This window comes from Oncorhynchus keta, unplaced genomic scaffold, assembly GCF_023373465.1.
Source record: "Oncorhynchus keta strain PuntledgeMale-10-30-2019 unplaced genomic scaffold, Oket_V2 Un_contig_10686_pilon_pilon, whole genome shotgun sequence".
NCBI classification, from domain to species: Eukaryota; Metazoa; Chordata; class Actinopteri; order Salmoniformes; family Salmonidae; genus Oncorhynchus; species Oncorhynchus keta.
In genome coordinates, this window is record NW_026277173.1 from 148,240 (window position 1) to 170,095 (window position 21,856).

At 48.4% G+C, this 21,856-nt stretch overlaps 1 protein-coding gene and 1 long non-coding RNA gene across 2 annotated transcripts in view; both read right to left on the reverse strand.

Annotated features, from left to right (window-relative positions):
* Window positions 1-14,121, reverse strand: part of pgm2 (phosphoglucomutase 2) — a 47,167-nt gene extending 33,046 nt beyond the window's left edge. The window contains exons 1-3 of the mRNA XM_052500464.1: window positions 13,891-14,121; window positions 12,140-12,307; window positions 2,705-2,899 (exon numbers count right to left, since the gene is read on the reverse strand). Of these exons, the coding sequence (XP_052356424.1) occupies window positions 2,705-2,899; window positions 12,140-12,307; window positions 13,891-13,965 (438 nt within the window). The 5' untranslated portion in view covers window positions 13,966-14,121. The remainder of the gene's footprint in view (window positions 1-2,704; window positions 2,900-12,139; window positions 12,308-13,890) is intronic.
* Window positions 14,122-16,379: 2,258 nt separating this feature from the next.
* On the reverse strand, window positions 16,380-21,856 carry LOC127917091 (uncharacterized). Its single transcript, XR_008096939.1, has 4 exons — window positions 21,792-21,856; window positions 21,050-21,166; window positions 18,212-18,460; window positions 16,380-16,563 (listed from the first exon to the last, which is right to left on the reverse strand). It is a non-coding gene; the product is annotated as an uncharacterized LOC127917091 (long non-coding RNA).

Here is a 21,856-nt window from a genome sequence, read left to right on the forward strand (position 1 = left end):
ATGATGAAGGAACAGCCCACTAGCCTGTCGTGTGTCTATGTGTGTATGATCGAGGAACAACCCACTAGCCTGTTGTGTGTCTATGTGTGTATGATCGAGGAACAGCCCACTAGCCTGTCGTGTGTCTATGTGTGTATGATCGAGGAACAGCCCACTAGCCTGTCGTGTGTCTATGTGTGTATGATCGAGGAACAGCCCACTAGCCTGTCTATGTGTGTATGATCGAGGAACAGCCCACTAGCCTGTCTATGTGTGTATGATCGAGGAACAGCCCACTAGCCTGTCTATGTGTGTATGATCGAGGAACAGCCCACTAGCCTGTCTATGTGTGTATGATCGAGGAACAGCCCACTAGCCTGTCGATGTGTCTATGTGTGTATGATCGAGGAACAGCCCACTAGCCTGTTGTGTGTCTATGTGTGTATGATCGAGGAACAGCCCACTAGCCTGTCGTGTGTCTATGTGTGTATGATCGAGGAACAGCCCACTAGCCTGTCGTGTGTCTATGTGTGTATGATCGAGGAACAGCCCACTAGCCTGTCGTGTGTCTATGTGTGTATGATCGAGGAACAGCCCACTAGCCTGTCGTGTGTCTATGTGTGTATGATCGAGGAACAGCCCACTAGCCTGTCGTGTGTCTATGTGTGTATGATCGAGGAACAGCCCACTAGCCTGTTGTGTGTCTATGTGTGTATGATCGAGGAACAGCCCACTAGCCTGTCGTGTGTCTATGTGTGTATGATCGAGGAACAGCCCACTAGCCTGTCGTGTGTCTATGTGTGTATGATCGAGGAACAGCCCACTAGCCTGTCGTGTGTCTATGTGTGTATGATCGAGGAACAGCCCACTAGCCTGTCGTGTGTCTATGTGTGTATGATCGAGGAACAGCCCACTAGCCTGTCGTGTGTCTATGTGTGTATGTCTAGGAACGGCCCACTAGCCTGTCGTGTGTCTACGTGTGTATGATCGAGGAACGGCCCACTAGCCTGTCGTGTGTCTATGTGTGTATGATCGAGGAACAGCCCACTAGCCTGTCGTGTGTCTATGTGTGTATGATCGAGGAACAGCCCACTAGCCTGTCGTGTGTCTATGTGTGTATGATCGAGGAACAGCCCACTAGCCTGTCGTGTGTCTATGTGTGTATGATCGAGGAACAGCCCACTAGCCTGTCGTGTGTCTATGTGTGTATGATCGAGGAACAGCCCACTAGCCTGTCGTGTGTCTATGTGTGTATGATCGAGGAATGGCCGGGTCCGATTGGCTCAGAAGATTTTTTGGGGGAAGAGATCCCAGATTGGCTTGATAGGGAACAGTATCATGGGGTTGGTTACCCTTGGTTACTGAGTATCATGGAGTTGGTTACCCTTGGTTACTGAGTATCATGAGCTTGGTTACTGAGTATCATGGGGTTGGTTATCCTTGGTTACTGAGTATCATGGAGTTGGTTACCCTTGGTTACTGAGTATCATGGGGTTGGTTAACCTTGGTTACTGAGTATCATGGGGTTGGTTACTGAGTATCATGGGGTTGGTCACCCTTGGTTACTGAGTATCATGGAGTTGGTTACTCTTGGTTACTGAGTATCATGGAGTTGGTTACCCTTGGTTACTGAGTATCATGGAGTTGGTTACCCTTGGTTACTGAGTATCATGGAGTTGGTTACCCTTGGTTACTGAGTATCATGGGGTTGGTTAACCTTGGTTACTGAGTATCATGGGGTTGGTTACTGAGTATCATGGGGTTGGTCACCCTTGGTTACTGAGTATCATGGAGTTGGTTACTCTTGGTTACTGAGTATCATGGAGTTGGTTACCCTTGGTTACTGAGTATCATGGAGTTGGTTACCCTTGGTTACTGAGTATCATGGGGTTGGTTAACCTTGGTTACTGAGTATCATGGGGTTGGTTACTGAGTATCATGGGGTTGGTCACCCTTGGTTACTGAGTATCATGGAGTTGGTTACTCTTGGTTACTGAGTATCATGGAGTTGGTTACCCTTGGTTACTGAGTATCATGGAGTTGGTTACCCTTGGTTACTGAGTATCATGGGGTTGGTTAACCTTGGTTACTGAGTATCATGGGGTTGGTTACTGAGTATCATGGGGTTGGTTATCATTGGTTACTGAGTATCATGAGTTGGTTACCCTTGGTTACTGGGTATCATGGGGTTGGTTACTGAGTATCATGGAGTTGGTCACCCTTGGTTACTGAGTATCATGTGGTTGGTTACTGAGTATCATGGAGTTGGTCACCCTTGGTTACTGAGTATCATGGAGTTGGTCACCCTTGGTTACTGAGTATCATGTGGTTGGTTACTGAGTATCATGGAGTTGGTTACCCTTGGTTACTGAGTATCATGGAGTTGGTTACCCTTGGTTACTGAGTATCATGTGGTTGGTTACTGAGTATAATTGGGTTGGTTACCCTTGGTTACTGAGTATCATGGAGTTGGTTACCCTTGGTTACTGAGTATCATGTGGTTGGTTACTGAGTATAATTGGGTTGGTTACCCTTGGTTACTGAGTATCATGGGGTTGGTTAACCTTGGTTACTGAGTATCATGGGGTTGGTTACCCTTGGTTACTAAGTATCATGGAGTTGGTTACCCTTGGTTACTGAGTATCATGGGGTTGGCATGATATGGCTTTTAAGGGGTGTGCCTAATTTCCCAGGGCCCCAAGGCCATTAACCAAAATAGACGTACCACGAAGGGTGTGGGTGTGATGTCACAGAACAGGTGGACAGGTACTCCCCGGCAGGAGAACACGGCGGCCGCCAGGCTGGCAAAACGTCTACTGCTGCCTCCACTGGGAGGGTGGGCACGGGCATCAAACCCTACCACCACCCCCCTCTCCTTCAGACACTGCCCGAAACATTGCTCCAGATACTTACAGAACCCCTGGGGAGAGAGAGGAGAGAGAGGGGGAGAGAGAAAGAGAGGGAGAGGGGAGAGAGAGGAGTGAGAGAGAGGAGAGAGGGGGGAGAGAGAAAGAGAGGAGAGAGAGGAGGACTGAGAGGAGAGAGAGGGAGAGGGGAGAGAGAGGAGAGAGTGGGGAGAGAGAAAGAGAGGGAGAGGGGAGAGACAGAGAGGGAGAGGGGGAGTTGGTTACTGGAGGAGTAGGGGAGAGAGGGGTTACTGAGAGGGGGGAGTTAGAGAAATCATGGAGTTGGTTAGGTTACTGAGTATCAGGAGGGAGTTAGGGGAGAGTATCATGGAGTTACAGAGAGGGGAGTTACCCTTGGTTACTGAGTATCAGAGAGGGAGAGGGGGAGAGACAGGAGGGAGAGGGAGACTGAGTATCATGAGTTGGTTAGTTACTGGGTATCAGGGGTTGGTGAGGGAGAGTTACTGAGTATCATGGAGTTGGTTAGAGACACCCTTGGTTACTGAGTATCATGGGGTTGGTTAGGAGAGGGGAGAGACAGGAGTTGGTTAGAGGTTACTGAGTATCATGGAGTTGGTTACCCTTGGTTACTGAGTATCATGGGGTTGGTTACCCTTGGTTACATGAATATCATGGAGTTGGTTACCCAGAGAGTATCATGGGGTTGGGGTTACTGAGTATCATGGAGTTGGTTAGGGTACTGAGATCATGGAGGGAGAGAGACTGAGTATCAGGGGTTTGAGAGTATCATGGGGTTGGTTACCCTTGGTTACTGAGTATCATGGAGTTGGAGAGAGACTGAGTATCAGGGGGTTGGTTACTGAGACAGAGGGGAGTTATCATTGCGGACTGAGTATCAGGGAGTTGGTTAGGTTACTGGGATCATGGGGTTGGAGACTGAGTATCATGGAGAGGGGACCCTTGGTTACTGACATCAGGGGTTGGTTACCCTTGGTTACTGAGATCATGGAGTTGGTTACCCTTGGGAGAGGGGACTGAGACATGGAGTTAGGGAGTATCATGGGGTTAGAGTACAGTTAGAGGAGAGGGGTTGGAGAGTATCAGGGGGGTTATCATTGGTTACTGAGTATCAGGGGAGTTGGTTACCCTTGGTTACTGAGTATCAGGGGGGAGTATCATGGGGTTGGTTACCCTTGGTTACTGAGTATCATGGAGTTGGTTACCCTTGGTTAGAGTATCATGGGGTTGGACAGAGAGGGGTTGGTTATCATGGAGAGTATCATGAGTTGGGATGGGGTTGGTTATGGAGTATCATGGAGTTGGTCACCCTTGGTTACTGGGTATCATGGGGTTGGTTACCCTTGGTTACTGAGTATCATGGAGTTGGTTACCCTTGGTTACTGGGTATCATGGGGAGTTACCCTTGGTTACTGAGTATCATGGAGTTGGTTACCCTTGGTTACTGAGTATCATGGGAGTTTGTTACTGAGTATCATGGGGTTGGTTAATAGTTGGTTACTGAGTATCACGGGGTTGGTTATCATTGGTTACTGAGTATCATGAGTTGGTTACATATTGGTTACTGAGTATCATGGAGTTGGTTACCCTTGGTTACTGAGTATCATGGAGTTGGTTACCCTTGGTTACTGGGTATCATGGGGTTGTTGATGGTTACTGGGTATCATGGGGTTGGTTACCCTTGGTTACTGGGTATCATGGGGTTGGTTACCCTGTGGTATCTGGTTACTGGGTATCATGGAGTTGGTCACCCTTGGTCTGAGTATCCTGGGGTTGGTCTGGTTACTGAGTATCATGGAGTTGGTTACCCTTGGTCTGAGTATCATGGAGTTGGTCCTGGTTACTGAGTATCATGGTTTGTTACTGAGTATCATGGGGTTGGTTGTGGTCTGTATCATGGAGTGGTTAGGTTACTGAGTATCATGGGGTTGGTTACCTGAGTATCTGTTATCATTGGTTACTGAGTATCATGAGTTGGTTATACCTTTGGTTACCTGTGTGGTTGGTGATGGTGTATCATGGGTCATACCTGGTGGTCTGTATGATGGTGAGGTTACTGAGTATCATGGAGTTGGTTACCCTGGTTACTGGGTATGTGGTTACCCTTGGTTAGTGATATCATGGGGTTAGGTCTGATACCTGTGGTCCGTTACTGGGATGGTGAGGTCGTAGGTCAAAATAGACCTGTGTGATGTCACAGAACAGGTGGACAGGTACTCCCGGCAGGAGGTCACGGCGGCCGCCAGGCTGGTCTACTGCTGCCTCCACTGGGAGGTGGGCACGGGTCAAACCTGTGTGGTCTCCTTCAGACACTGTGAGGAAACATTGCTCCAGATAGGTCAACCTGTGTGGTCTGGATGAGGGGGTGAGGAAAGAGAGGAGAGGGTCAGGAGAGAGGGGGAGTCTGTATGAGGGAGGTGAGGTCAGAGAGGTCATACCTGTGGTCAGTATGATGGTGAGGTCAGAGAGGTCAGGAGACCAGAGTGGGTCTGAGATGAGAGGTGAGAGACAGAGAGGGAGAGGAGACAGAGAGAGAGAGAGAGAGAGAGAGGAGAGAGGGAGGTCAGACCTGTGGAGGAGTATGAGGGAGGTGAGGGGAGAGGGAGAGAGAAAAACATTTTAATAGAACACTGGTCATTGTGACACCACATGATGGATGAGGACCATCTGTGGTCAGACCTGTGTGGTCTGTATGATGGTGAGGTCGTAGGTCATACCTGTGTGGTCTGTATGATGGTGAGGTCGTAGGTCATACCTGTGGTCCGTATGATGGTGTGTAGGTCTGTGGTGTATGATGGTGAGGTCGTAGGTCATTCCTGTGTGGTCTGTATGATGGTGAGGTCGTAGGTCATACCTGTGTGGTCTGTATGATGGTGAGGTCGTAGGTCATACCTGTGGTCTGTATGATGGTGAGGTCGTAGGTCATACCTGTGTGGTCTGTATGATGGTGAGGTCGTAGGTCATTCCTGTGTGGTCTGTATGATGGTGAGGTCATACCTAGGTCATACCTGTGTGGTCTGTATGATGGTGAGGTCATAGGTCATACATGTGTGGTCTGTATGATGGTGAGGTCGTAGGTCATACCTGTGTGGTCTGTATGATGGTGAGGTCGTAGGTCTTTCCTGTGTGGTCTGTATGATGGTGAGGTCGTAGGTCATACCTGTGGTCCGTATGATGGTGAGGTCGAGGTCATACCTGTGGTCCGTATGATGGTGAGGTCGTAGGTCATACCTGTGGTCCGTATGATGGTGAGGTCGTAGGTCATACCTGTGTGGTCTGTATGATGGTGAGGTCGTAGGTCATACCTGTGTGGTCTGTATGATGGTGAGGTCGTAGGTCATACCTGTGTGGTCTGTATGATGGTGAGGTCGTAGGTCATACCTGTGTGGTCTGTATGATGGTGAGGTCGTAGGTCATACCTGTGGTCCGTATGATGGTGAGGTCGTAGGTCATACCTGTGTGGTCCGTATGATGGTGAGGTCGTAGGTCATACCTGTGTGGTCTGTATGATGGTGAGGTCGTAGGTCATACCTGTGTGGTCTGTATGATGGTGAGGTCGTAGGTCATACCTGTGTGGTCTGTATGATGGTGAGGTCGTAGGTCATACCTGTGTGGTCTGTATGATGGTGAGGTCGTAGGTCATACCTGTGTGGTCTGTATGATGGTGAGGTCGTAGGTCATACCTGTGTAGTCTGTATGAAGGTGAGGTCGTAGGTCATACCTGTGGTCCGTATGATGGTGAGGTCGTAGGTCATACCTGTGGTCCGTATGATGGTGAGGTCGTAGGTCATACCTGTGTGGTCTGTATGATGGTGAGGTCGTAGGTCATATGGTGAGGTCGTAGGTCATGTGTGGTCTGTATGATGGTGAGGTCGTAGGTCATACCTGTGGTCCGTATGATGGTGAGGTCGTAGGTCATACCTGTGGTCCGTATGATGGTGAGGTCGTAGGTCATTCCTGTGTGGTCTGTATGATGGTGAGGTCGTAGGTCATACCTGTGTGGTCTGTATGATGGTGAGGTCGTAGGTCATACCTGTGGTCTGTATGATGGTGAGGTCGTAGGTCATACCTGTGTGGTCTGTATGATGGTGAGGTCGTAGGTCATTCCTGTGTGGTCTGTATGATGGTGAGGTCGTAGGTCATACCTATATACCTGTGTGGTCTGTATGATGGTGAGGTCATAGGTCATACCTGTGTGGTCTGTATGATGGTGAGGTCGTAGGTCATACCTGTGTGGTCTGTATGATGGTGAGGTCGTAGGTCATACCTGTGTGGTCTGTATGATGGTGAGGTCGTAGGTCATACCTGTGTGGTCTGTATGATGGTGAGGTCGTAGGTCATACCTGTGTGGTCTGTATGATGGTGAGGTCGTAGGTCATACCTGTGTGGTCTGTATGATGGTGAGGTCGTAGGTCATACCTGTGTGGTCTGTATGATGGTGAGGTCGTAGGTCATACCTGTGGTCCGTATGATGGTGAGGTCGTAGGTCATACCTATATACCTGTGTGGTCTGTATGATGGTGAGGTCATAGGTCATACATGTGTGGTCTGTATGATGGTGAGGTCGTAGGTCATACCTGTGTGGTCTGTATGATGGTGAGGTCGTAGGTCATACCTGTGTGGTCTGTATGATGGTGAGGTCGTAGGTCATACCTGTGTGGTCTGTATGATGGTGAGGTCGTAGGTCATACCTGTGTGGTCTGTATATGATGGTGAGGTCGTAGGTCATACCTGTGTAGTCTGTATGAAGGTGAGGTCGAAGGTCATACCTGTGGTCCGTATGATGGTGAGGTCGTAGGTCATACCTGTGGTCCGTATGATGGTGAGGTCGTAGGTCATACCTGTGTGGTCTGTATGATGGTGAGGTCGTAGGTCATACCTGTGTGGTCTGTATGATGGTGAGGTCGTAGGTCATACCTGTGGTCCGTATGATGGTGAGGTCGAGGTCATACCTGTGGTCCGTATGATGGTGAGGTCGTAGGTCATACCTGTGTGGTCTGTATGATGGTGAGGTCGTAGGTCATACCTGTGTGGTCTGTATGATGGTGAGGTCGTAGGTCATACCTGTGTGGTCTGTATGATGGTGAGGTCGTAGGTCATACCTGTGGTCCGTATGATGGTGAGGTCGTAGGTCATACCTGTGTAGTCTTTATGATGGTGAGGTCGTAGGTCATACCTGTGTGGTCTGTATGATTGTGAGGTTGTAGGTCATTCCTGTGTGGTCTGTATGAAGGTGAGGTCGTAGGTCATACCTGTGTGGTCTGTATGATGGTGAGGTCGTAGGTCATACCTGTGTGGTCTGTATGATGGTGAGGTCGTAGGTCATACCTGTGTGGTCTGTATGATGGTGAGGTCGTAGCTCATACCTGTGTGGTCTGTATGATGGTGAGGTCGTAGGTCATACCTGTGGTCTGTATGATGGTGAGGTCGTAGGTCATACCTGTGTGGTCTGTATGATGGTGAGGTCGTAGGTCATTCCTGTGTGGTCTGTATGATGGTGAGGTCGTAGGTCATACCTATATACCTGTGTGGTCTGTATGATGGTGAGGTCATAGGTCATACATGTGTGGTCTGTATGATGGTGAGGTCGTAGGTCATACCTGTGTGGTCTGTATGATGGTGAGGTCGTAGGTCATACCTGTGTGTTCTGTATGATGGTGAGGTCGTAGGTCATACCTGTGTGGTCTGTATGATGGTGAGGTCGTAGGTCATACCTGTGTGATCTGTATAATGGTGAGGTCGTAGGTCATACCTGTGTGGTCTGTATATGATGGTGAGGTCGTAGGTCATACCTGTGTAGTCTGTATGAAGGTGAGGTCGAAGGTCATACCTGTGGTCCGTATGATGGTGAGGTCGTAGGTCATACCTGTGGTCCGTATGATGGTGAGGTCGAGGTCATACCTGTGTGGTCTGTATGATGGTGAGGTCGTAGGTCATACCTGTGGTCCGTATGATGGTGAGGTCGTAGGTCATACCTGTGGTCCGTATGATGGTGAGGTCGTAGGTCATACCTGTGTGGTCCGTATGATGGTGAGGTCGTAGGTCATACCTGTGTGGTCTGTATGATGGTGAGGTCGTAGGTCATACCTGTGTGGTCTGTATGATGGTGAGGTCGTAGGTCATACCTGTGGTCTGTATGATGGTGAGGTCGTAGGTCATACCTGTGGTCTGTATGATGGTGAGGTCGTAGGTCATACCTGTGTGGTCTGTATGATGGTGAGGTCGTAGGTCATACATGTGTGGTCTGTATGATGGTGAGGTCGTAGGTCATACCTGTGGTCCGTATGATGGTGAGGTCGTAGGTCATACCTGTGGTCCGTATGATGGTGAGGTCGTAGGTCATTCCTGTGTGGTCTGTATGATGGTGAGGTCGTAGGTCATACCTGTGTGGTCTGTATGATGGTGAGGTCGTAGGTCATACCTGTGGTCTGTATGATGGTGAGGTCGTAGGTCATACCTGTGTGGTCTGTATGATGGTGAGGTCGTAGGTCATTCCTGTGTGGTCTGTATGATGGTGAGGTCGTAGGTCATACCTATATACCTGTGTGGTCTGTATGATGGTGAGGTCGTAGGTCATACCTGTGTGGTCTGTATGATGGTGAGGTCGTAGGTCATACCTGTGTGGTCTGTATGATGGTGAGGTCGTAGGTCATACCTGTGTGGTCTGTATGATGGTGAGGTCGTAGGTCATACCTGTGTGGTCTGTATGATGGTGAGGTCGTAGGTCATACCTGTGTGGTCTGTATGATGGTGAGGTCGTAGGTCATACCTGTGTGGTCTGTATGATTGTGAGGTCGTAGTTCATACCTGTGGTCCGTATGATGGTGAGGTCGTAGGTCATACCTGTGGTCCGTATGATGGTGAGGTCGTAGGTCATACCTATATACCTGTGTGTTCTGTATGATGGTGAGGTCGTAGGTCATACCTGTGTGGTCTGTATGATGGTGAGGTCGTAGGTCATACCTGTGTGGTCTGTATGATGGTGAGGTCGTAGGTCATACCTGTGTGGTCTGTATGATTGTGAGGTCGTAGGTCATACCTGTGGTCCGTATGATTGTGAGGTCGTAGGTCATACCTGTGGTCCGTATGATGGTGAGGTCGTAGGTCATACCTATATACCTGTGTGGTCTGTATGATGGTGAGGTCATAGGTCATACATGTGTGGTCTGTATGATGGTGAGGTCGTAGGTCATACCTGTGTGGTCTGTATGATGGTGAGGTCGTAGGTCATACCTGTGTGGTCTGTATGATGGTGAGGTCGTAGGTCATACCTGTGTGGTCTGTATGATGGTGAGGTCGTAGGTCATACCTGTGTGGTCTGTATATGATGGTGAGGTCGTAGGTCATACCTGTGTAGTCTGTATGAAGGTGAGGTCGAAGGTCATACCTGTGGTCCGTATGATGGTGAGGTCGTAGGTCATACCTGTGGTCCGTATGATGGTGAGGTCGTAGGTCATACCTGTGTGGTCTGTATGATGGTGAGGTCGTAGGTCATACCTGTGTGGTCTGTATGATGGTGAGGTCGTAGGTCATACCTGTGGTCCGTATGATGGTGAGGTCGTAGGTCATACCTGTGGTCCGTATGATGGTGAGGTCGTAGGTCATACCTGTGTGGTCCGTATGATGGTGAGGTCGTAGGTCATACCTGTGTGGTCTGTATGATGGTGAGGTCGTAGGTCATACCTGTGTGGTCTGTATGATGGTGAGGTCGTAGGTCATACCTGTGTGGTCTGTATGATGGTGAGGTCGTAGGTCATACCTGTGGTCTGTATGATGGTGAGGTCGTAGGTCATACCTGTGTGGTCTGTATGATGGTGAGGTCGTAGGTCATACCTGTGTGGTATGTATGATGGTGAGGTCGTAGGTCATACCTGTGTGGTCTGTATGATGGTGAGGTCGTAGGTCATACCTGTGTGGTCTGTATGATGGTGAGGTCGTAGGTCATACCTGTGTGGTCTGTATGATGGTGAGGTCGTAGGTCATACCTGTGTGGTCTGTATGGTGGAGAGGGCGGAGGTCATATCTGTGGTCCGTATGATGGTGAGGTCGTAGGTCATACCTGTGTGGTCTGTATGATGGTGAGGTCGTAGGTCATTCCTGTGTGGTCTGTATGATGGTGAGGTCGTAGGTCATACCTATATACCTGTGTGGTCTGTATGATGGTGAGGTCATAGGTCATACATGTGTGGTCTGTATGATGGTGAGGTCGTAGGTCATACCTGTGTGGTCTGTATGATGGTGAGGTCGTAGGTCATACCTGTGTGTTCTGTATGATGGTGAGGTCGTAGGTCATACCTGTGTGGTCTGTATGATGGTGAGGTCGTAGGTCATACCTGTGTGATCTGTATAATGGTGAGGTCGTAGGTCATACCTGTGTGGTCTGTATATGATGGTGAGGTCGTAGGTCATACCTGTGTAGTCTGTATGAAGGTGAGGTCGAAGGTCATACCTGTGGTCCGTATGATGGTGAGGTCGTAGGTCATACCTGTGTGGTCCGTATGATGGTGAGGTCGTAGGTCATACCTGTGTGGTCTGTATGATGGTGAGGTCGTAGGTCATACCTGTGGTCCGTATGATGGTGAGGTCGTAGGTCATACCTGTGGTCCGTATGATGGTGAGGTCGTAGGTCATACCTGTGTGGTCCGTATGATGGTGAGGTCGTAGGTCATACCTGTGTGGTCTGTATGATGGTGAGGTCGTAGGTCATACCTGTGTGGTCTGTATGATGGTGAGGTCGTAGGTCATACCTGTGGTATGTATGATGGTGAGGTCGTAGGTCATACCTGTGGTCTGTATGATGGTGAGGTCGTAGGTCATACCTGTGTGGTCTGTATGATGGTGAGGTCGTAGGTCATACCTGTGTGGTCTGTATGATGGTGAGGTCGTAGGTCATACCTGTGTGGTCTGTATGATGGTGAGGTCGTAGGTCATTCCTGTGTGGTCTGTATGATGGTGAGGTCGTAGGTCATACCTGTGTGGTCTGTATGATGGTGAGGTCGTAGGTCATACCTGTGTGGTCTGTATGATGGTGAGGTCGTAGGTCATACCTGTGTGGTCTGTATGATGGTGAGGTCGTAGGTCATACCTGTGTGGTCTGTATGATGGTGAGGTCGTAGGTCATACCTGTGTGGTCTGTATGATGGTGAGGTCGTAGGTCATACCTGTGTGGTCTGTATGATGGTGAGGTCGTAGGTCATACCTGTGTGGTCTGTATGATGGTGAGGTCGTAGGTCATACCTGTGTGGTCTGTATGATGGTGAGGTCGTAGGTCATACCTGTGTGGTCTGTATGATGGTGAGGTCGTTCATACAGGAGATCCCTGGTCCCATGGCAGCTCTGAGGCCAGCCGTCCCAAACTCCATCCTAGAGCCAAAACACCTCCGCAGCTCCCCAACCGCCCCCTCCTTCACCAGGCCCCGCACCAACGCCACTGTCTGGGGGTTCTACAGGAGGGGAGAGGAGGGGTACAGGATCATCTCTAGAGCCCCCTCTTTGAAAGTTGAGGGAGAGGGCAGTTAAGGGTTGCCCTATTGCCCGGTGTCACACCAGTTGAGTTTGGCCCATTGGGATTTTTAATATTTTTTACTGATAACAACCAAAACGCATAAAATCCCAATAATCTGGTGTTTCTGATTCCTCCCCTGTGTGACGGAGAAAACCGCTATTTTACATTTTTCAGGCAATCAAATTATTTTTGTATAAGACTCCTGATTTCATCAATAAGCGAGTGCTTTTCAGACATTAATGTCAATCCCTGGAGTGTGTGTGTACATGTACAGAATAATCTCTGCAGATCCTCCATAGCCCCCTCTTTGAAGAGGGAGGGAGGGGAAGAAGGGAGAGGGGTGAGGGGAGAGGAAGAGGGATGAGGGAGGGGAAGAAGAGGGAGGGGAGGGGGATGAGAGAGGGGAGAGGGATGAGGGAGGGGAAGAGGGATGAGGGAGGGGAAGAGGGATGAGGGAGGGGAAGAGGGATGAGGGAGGGGAAGAGGGGAGAAGGGGGTGAGGGAGGGGAGGGGAAGGGAGGGGAAGAGGGATGGGAAGAGGGATGAGGGAGGGGAAGAGGGATGAGGGAGGAAGAGGGGGAAGAGGGAGGGGAAGAGAGAGGGATGGGAAGAGGGGAGAGGGGGAGGGGTGAGGGAGGGGAAGTGAAGCCATGTGAGGCAAAAGCATGATAGTAATGTCACACACCACTGTCCACCCCCATCTCATCCCCAGCCACATGCCTTTAGACTTACTAGGAGGTGACGTTATGTTAAGAGGATAATAGAAAACACATGCACTTCTTCTCCCATTTCTGCCTGATTGGTGGCGTCCCGTTTCCCTTTATAACACACGAATGCCCGGATGCACGTTGAGTACAATGCCCAGCTAGCTACAGAAGCTCCTCGTAATTGGGGGCCAGATGCTCCAGCTATACTACTTACTGTATGTAGCCAAATAGTACATGGCTAATGAGACATTAAAGGCCATCCATCTACGCAAAACATGTCGTAAAATACAATGTAGCTGACACGAGTTGATACATCCTTGTTCTTGAACGTTGTAAACACCCGTCTTTAAATCATGGTCACCTAGCTGGTCCTCCCTGGAAATGTCCTACTTTGTCTTCAAACTACTGACGTTGGCTGGCTATTGTTTCATTAATAAATAACTTGACTGTCAATCAATGTATCTGAAGTTGGAAAAGGAGGGGGGGTGATGTACATAGCTAGAGAAACCATGGTTAACTGTTTAATTAGCTAGCTGACAAGAGAAATCCCAAAACATTGTTGAAATACACATGAGTCGTTTAGCAGACGGTGTTTTCCAGGGAGACCTACAGTAGTGAGTTGCATCATGTTTTAGTGGACATGATAACGTTTGGTCTACTGTATCCACTCCGAATTATTATTATTTTTAGCTGTGTATTATAACAATTAAAGTTAGTTAGGGAACTTGGGCCCCCCAAAAAAACAGGAAGTTAAGAAACGTTTGAGTTGTTTTGAAGTAAACGAGCTATAATTGTTTATAACTTGACAACTTACCTTGTCAAACTGCAGCCACTGATTAATGGCTTGGTCCAATTTACTGTCACCAGTCGAGGATAAAACATTCTCCATATTGTTCCTTTTCAGCACCAAAACTTATATTTTTATGACTGTTGAGTTGTTCTTACACATTAATAATAAAAAAGATCTCGATTTAAAAAAAGAAAATAAATGTGAGTTCCCAGGTTCACTTCCGTGTTCAGTGTAAATGGACAAAAACGAGAGACGGAGGCGGTTGATTAAAACGAACTCTAATTGGTCAATGGACTGGACGGGGCTTGCACTTCCGCTTTCGTCACGCGTTTTTTCCTGACGTATGGAGAGAAAAAGTAACGTCAACCTCTGCTTTTTAAAGTGTTTTTTTTTTTTTAAATAATAGACTTTATGTTTTTTTTAATCGAGTCTCTGAAATTGCTAAATAATAACAAACGCTTGTCTAAGGTCCAATATTATAACGAATTATTTTCTGAATTAAGTGTCATTAATCTCATTCTCTATATTCTGTCATAATTAATTCCTGTTTTTATGTCTGTCTGTTATATTTTTAAACTTAACCACACTACTGACCTTAAATTAAGAGCAAAAAGCAAAGTTTTCATGAATTTCAATAAATCCAATTCCCTACTCTGCGGCTGTGGTAACCAGTGGAAACCCGTTTTTTGGTCACGCTTCCCAAGAAATGCTGGCGACCACGACAGAGGTCAAAGTTCAGTTGGCTTGGGGGTGTGGTTTGATGTGGGTGTTTCTTGGCTGTGTTTTTGCCACAACCATCTGTCAGAGCCTTGTACTGTGGTATGTTGTACCTTCTAGGAGGGTCAGTATAGTGGGTGCTGTGGTATGTTGTAGCTTCTAGGAGGGTCAGTATATTGGGTGCTGTGGTATGTTGTAGCTTCTAGGAGGGTCAGTATATTGGGTGCTGTGGTATGTTGTAGCTTCTAGGAGGGTCAGTATATTGGGTGCTGTGGTATGTTGTAGCTTCTAGGAGGGTCAGTATAGTGGGTGCTGTGGTATGTTGTAGCTTCTAGGAGGGTCAGTATATTGGGTGATGTGGTATGTTGTAGCTTCTAGGAGGGTCAGGATGGTCAGTATATTGGGTGCTGTGGTATGTTGTAGCTTCTAGGAGGGTCAGTATATTGGGTGCTGTGGTATGTTGTAGCTTCTAGGAGGGTCAGTATATTGGGTGCTGTGGTATGTTGTAGCTTCTAGGAGGGTCAGGATGGTCAGTATATTGGGTGCTGTGGTATGTTGTAGCTTCTAGGAGGGTCAGTATATTGGGTGCTGTGGTATGTTGTAGCTTCTAGGAGGGTCAGTATAGTGGAAACCTCTTCTTTAATAGATTGACAGGATGTAGTCTCTAGAACGGTGATAACAGGTCTCTGAAACCTCTCCTTTAATAGATTGACAGGATGTAGAACGGTGATAACAGGTCTCTGAAACCTCTCCTTTAATAAATTGACAGAAACCTCTCCTTTAATAGATTGACAGGATGTAGAACGGTGATAACTGGTCTCTGAAACCTCTCCTTTAATAGATTGACTGAAACCTCTCCTTTAATAAATTGACAGAAACCTCTCCTTTAATAGATTGACAGGATGTAGAACGGTGATAACTGGTCTCTGAAACCTCTCCTTTAATAGAGTGACTGAAACCTCTCCTTTAATAAATTGACAGAAACCTCTCCTTTAATAGATTGACAGGATGTAGAACGGTGATAACTGGTCTCTGAAACCTCTCCTTTAATAGATTGACTGAAACCTCTCCTTTAATAAATTGACAGAAACCTCTCTTTTAATAGATTGACAGAAACCTCTCCTTTAATAGATTGACAGGATGTAGAACGGTGATAACTGGTCTCTGAAACCTCTCCTTTAATAGATTGACTGAAACCTCTCCTTTAATAGATTAACAGGATGTAGTCTCTAGAACGGTGATAACAGGTCTCTGAAACCTCTCCTTTAATAGATTGACAGAAACCTCTCCTTTAATAGATTGACAGAAACCTCTCCTTTAATAAAACAGAATGAGTCCTTCAAAGATTTACCCTCCCCGCAACACACACACACACACTCTCCCTCGCATACACAAACATTTGTACTGTACATGAAAGCTTTGCCAAAATGTATGACATATGCACTCTACCCCCACACCTCTCCATGTTAGCTCCTAGGTATCCTATGATGAGGAACAACACCCCCCTTATCTCCTAGGTTTCCTCTGTTTGATGAGGACCCCCCTTATCTCCTAGGTTTCCTCTGTTTGATGAGGACCCCCTTATCTCCTAGGTTTCCTCTGTTTGATGAGGAACAGGTTTTCGTCCGTGGGAAACAACTTCTCCTCCTTAGCAGCCTTCCTGTCCCTCCCGTTCTCTCTCTTCTTCTTCTTCTTCTTCTCACTCGCTCTCTTCGTCGCCGCCCCAAACAGACGGTCGGGGGGTGTGGGAGGCGGGGCCTTGGGATGGAAGGTAGGAGGGGCCCGGCCGAGGGGAGGGGCCCTTGGGCCCCTTCTTCTTCTTCCTCTTGGTGGAGGGGCCTTGTCCTCGGGGGAAGTCAAGAGACTCGTCTGCGGCGGCGGCCATTTTGTTTTTGGCCGTTTTCCGTTTTTTCTTCTTCTGCCTTTCCTGACTCCCCGGCTGGTTCCTGTCAGCCATGTTGGATTTGGGCGTGGCTGAAGCTGTGGGTTAGGGAGAGGTGGGGAGAGGAGGGGAGGAAAGAAAAGGAGAGAAGGAGGGAAGGAGAGAAGGAGAGGGGGAGGAGAGGAGAGGGGGAGAGGAGGGGAGGAATGGAATGGTGGAGGGTAGAGGAGAGGAGAGGTCTGATTAAAGCAGCCGATAGCAAATCAAACAGATCCCAGAGCAGACAAACAGATCCCAGAGCAGACTAACAGACCCTAGAGCAGACTAACAGATCCTAGAGCAGACGAACAGATCCCAGAGCAGACTAACAGATCCCAGAGCAGACTAACAGATCCCAGAGCAGACTAACAGATCCCAGAGCAGACTAACAGATCCTAGAGCAGACTAACAGATCCCAGAGCAGACTAACAGATCCCAGAGCAGACTAACAGATCCCAGAGCAGACTAACAGATCCCAGAGCAGACTAACAGATCCCAGAGCAGACTAACAGATCCCAGAGCAGACTAACAGATCCCAGAGCAGACTAACAGATCCTAGAGCAGATCCCAGAGCAGACTAACAGATCCCAGAGCAGACTAACAGATCCTAGAGCAGACTAACAGATCCCAGAACAGACTAACAGATCCCAGAGCAGACTAACAGATCCCAGAGCAGACTAACAGATCCCAGAGCAGACTAACAGATCCTAGAGCAGACTAACAGATCCCAGAACAGACTAACAGATCCCAGAGCAGACTAACAGATCCCAGAGCAGACTAACAGATCCTAGAGCAGACTAACAGATCCCAGAACAGACTAACAGATCCCAGAACAGACTAACAGATCCCAGAGCAGACTAACAGATCCCAGAGCAGACTAACAGATCCCAGAGCAGACTAACAGATCCCAGAGCAGACTAACAGATCCCAGAGCAGACTAACAGATCCCAGAGCAGACTAACAGATCCCAGAGCAGACTAACAGATCCCAGAGCAGACTAACAGATCCCAGAGCAGACTAACAGATCCTAGAGCAGATCCCAGAGCAGACTAACAGATCCCAGAGCAGACTAACAGATCCTAGAGCAGACTAACAGATCCCAGAACAGACTAACAGATCCCAGAGCAGACTAACAGATCCCAGAGCAGACTAACAGATCCCAGAGCAGACTAACAGATCCCAGAACAGACTAACAGATCCCAGAGCAGACTAACAGATCCCAGAACAGACTAACAGATCCCAGAGCAGACTAACAGATCCCAGAGCAGACTAACAGATCCTAGAGCAGACTAACAGATCCCAGAGCAGACTAACAGATCCCAGAGCAGACTAACAGATCCCAGAGCAGACTAACAGATCCCAGAGCAGACTAACAGATCCCAGAGCAGACTAACAGATCCCAGAGCAGACTAACAGATCCCAGAGCAGACTAACAGATCCTAGAGCAGATCCCAGAGCAGACTAACAGATCCCAGAGCAGACTAACAGATCCCAGAGCAGACTAACAGATCCCAGAGCAGACTAACAGATCCCAGAGCAGACTAACAGATCCCAGAGCAGACTAACAGATCCCAGAGCAGACTAACAGATCCCAGAGCAGACTAACAGATCCCAGAGCAGACTAACAGATCCCAGAGCAGACTAACAGATCCCAGAGCAGACTAAAATCCCATTACGGTCCACATTAATACAACTAGAAGATGGTACCTGGAGTGAAGCGCTTCCCCTCCCTGCTCTCCTTTAGTTTGCGTTTAGGAGTCCAGGGTTTCTCCTGGTCTCCGCTGAACCTGATGTGGGTACGGCTAGGAGTAGCACTATGGTAGGGTTTAGGGGGGTAGTTCTGGTACGGCCTGTAGCTCGGGTTAGAGTCGGTTCTCTGGCGTTTGCCCGGCGGATCGTCTCGGGCGTCACCGTCTGGTGAGACCTGACACGGAAACAGGCCTGCATCCTTCAACTCTACAGAGAGAGAGATGGAGGGAGAGAGAGAGAGATGGAGGGAGAGAGAGAGGGATGGAGAGAGAGAGAGGGATGGAGAGAGAGAGACAGAGGGATGGAGAGAGAGAGGGATGGAGAGAGAGAGAGGGATGGAGAGAGAGAGGGATGGAGAGAGAGAGAGGGATGGAGAGAGAGGAGGGATGGAGGGAGAGAGAGGGATGGAGAGAGAGAGAGGGAGGGATGGAGAGAGAGAGGGATGGAGAGAGAGAGAGGGATGGAGAGAGAGATGGAGGGAGAGAGAGGGATGGAGAGAGAGAGGGATGGAGAGAGAGAGAGGGATGGAGAGAGAGAGAGGGATGGAGAGAGAGACAGAGGGATGGAGAGAGAGAGAGGGAGGGAGGGATGGAGAGAGAGAGAGGGATGGAGAGAGAGAGAGGGATGGAGAGAGAGAGAGGGATGGAGAGAGAGAGAGAGAGGGAGATAGGATGGAGAGAGAGAGAGGGAGGGAGAGAGAGAGAGGGATGGAGAGAGAGAGAGGGAGAGAGAGAGAGAGAGGGAGAGAGAGAGAGAGAGAGAGAGAGAGAGAGAGGGAGAGAGAGAGAGGGATGGAGAGAGAGAGAGGGGAGGGATAGGAGAGAGAGAGAGAGAGAGAGAGAGAGAGAGAGAGAGAGAGGGAGAGAGAGAGAGAGAGAGAGAGAGAGAGAGAGGGAGAGGAGAGAGAGAGAGAGAGAGAGAGGATGGAGAGAGATAGGGATGGAGAGGGGGAGGGAGAGAGAGGAGAGGGATGGAGAGAGAGAGAGGGGAGGGATGGAGAGAGAGAGGGGGAGGGATGAGGAGAGAGGGATGGAGAGAGAGAGGGATGGATGGATGGATGGAGTGGTAGGGGGAGAGAGATGGAGAGACGGAGGGAAAGATGGAGGGGTGATGATTAATTCAATGTATCTTGTAAATCTTCCCATCACCCCTCTGTCAGTTTAGTGTGTAATGAGGTGTCTGTTCTGAGTTTAGTGTGTAATGAGGTGTCTGTACTGAGTTTAGTGTGTAATGAGGTGTCTGTTCTGAGTTTAGTGTGTAATGAGGTGTCTGTGTAATGAGGTGTCTGCGCTGAGTTTAGTGTGTAATGAGGTGTCTGTTCTGAGTTTAGTGTGTAATGAGGTGTCTGTACTGAGTTTAGTGTGTAATGAGGTGTCTGTACTGAGTTTAGTGTGTAATGAGGTGTCTGTTCTGAGTTTAGTGTGTAATGAGGTGTCTGTTCTGAGTTTAGTGTGTAATGAGGTGTCTGTTCTGAGTTTAGTGTGTAATGAGGTGTCTGTTCTGAGTTTAGTGTGTAATGAGGTGTCTGTTCTGAGTTTAGTGTGTAATGAGGTGTCTGTACTGAGTTTAGTGTGTAATGAGGTGTCTGTTCTGAGTTTAGTGTGTAATGAGGTGTCTGTGTAATGAGGTGTCTGCGCTGAGTTTAGTGTGTAATGAGGTGTCTGTGTAATGAGGTGTCTGCGCTGAGTTTAGTGTGTAATGAGGTGTCTGTGTAATGAGGTGTCTGTACTGAGTTTAGTGTGTAATGAGGTGTCTGTACTGAGTTTAGTGTGTAATGAGGTGTCTGTGTAATGAGGTTTCTGTGCTGAGTTTAGTGTGTAATGAGGTGTCTGTACTGAGTTTAGTGTGTAATGAGGTGTCTGTACTGAGTTTAGTGTGTAATGAGGTGTCTGTACTGAGTTTAGTGTGTAATGAGGTGTCTGTGTAATGAGGTGTCAGCGCTGAGTTTAGTGTGTAATGAGGTGTCTGTGTAATGAGGTGTCTGTACTGAGTTTAGTGTGTAATGAGGTGTCTGTGTAATGAGGTGTCTGTACTGAGTTTAGTGTGTAATGAGGTGTCTGTGTAATGAGGTGTCTGCGCTGAGTTTAGTGTGTAATGAGGTGTCTGTGTAATGAGGTGTCTGTGCTGAGTTTAGTGTGTAATGAGGTGTCTGTACTGAGTTTAGTCTGTAATGAGGTGTCTGTGCTGAGTTTAGTGTGTAATGAGGTGTCTGTGTAATGAGGTGTCTGTGCTGAGTTTAGTGTGTAATGAGGTGTCTGTGTAATGAGGTGTCTGTGCTGAGTTTAGTGTGTAATGAGGTGTCTGTACTGAGTTTAGTGTGTAATGAGGTGTCTGTGCTGAGTTTAGTGTGTAATGAGGTGTCTGTGTAATGAGGTGTCTGCGCTGAGTTTAGTGTGTAATGAGGTGTCTGTGTAATGAGGTGTCTGTGCTGAGTTTAGTGTGTAATGAGGTTTCTGTGCTGAGTTTAGTGTGTAATGAGGTGTCTGTACTGAGTTTAGTGTGTAATGAGGTGTCTGTACTGAGTTTAGTGTGTAATGAGGTGTCTGTATTGAGTTTAGTGTGTAATGAGGTGTCTGTGTAATGAGGTGTCTGTGTAATGAGGTGTCTGTGCTGAGTTTGAGTGTGTGTGTGTCTGAGTCTGTGTGTGTGTGTGTGTGTGTGTGGGTGTGTGTGTGTTTGTGTGTGAGTGTGAGTGTGTGTGTGTGTGTGAGTGTGTGTGTGTGTGTGAGTTGTGTGTGTGTGTGTTGTGTGTGTGTGTGTGTGTGTGTGTGTGTGTGTGTGTGTGTGTGTGTGTACCTTGAACTCTGAGCTGAGCTCGGTAATCTCGGCTGCGGATGGGAGGCGAGAGTCATATTGGTTGATGAAGGGAGAGTTGGGAGGGAAACACCCAAACATCCTCCTCACTGAGCAGTCCTACACACACACACACACACACACACACACACACACACACACACACACACACACACACACACACACACACACAGAGACAACCACACACACACACACACACACACACACACACACACACACACACACACACACACGAGACACACACACAGAGACACACACACACACACACACAGAGACACACACACAGAGACACACACACACACAGAGACACACACAGACACACACACACACACACACACACACACACACACACACACACACACACACACACACACACACACACACACACACACACACACACACACACACACACACACACACACACACACACACACACACACACACACACACACACAGTTAATATCCAGGCCAGTTCAGACAGTATTGTAGAGAGATGAATCAGGGAGTACTTCCCAAAATGGCCCCCTATTCCCTACTTAGTGCACTACTTTTGACCAGAGGCCCTGTGGGTAGTGCACTGTCTAGGGGATAGGGGACAGAGCGGACAGATACTCACAAATCCAAAATGGCTCCCTATTCCCAACATAGTGCACTACTTTTGACCAGAGGCCCTGTGGGTAGTGCACTGTCTCGGGGATAGGGGACAGAGCGGGCAGATACTCACAAATCCAAAATGGCCCCTGAGAGAACAGTTATAACAGCAGGGGTTGGTCCTGGCGTTGTCCTCTC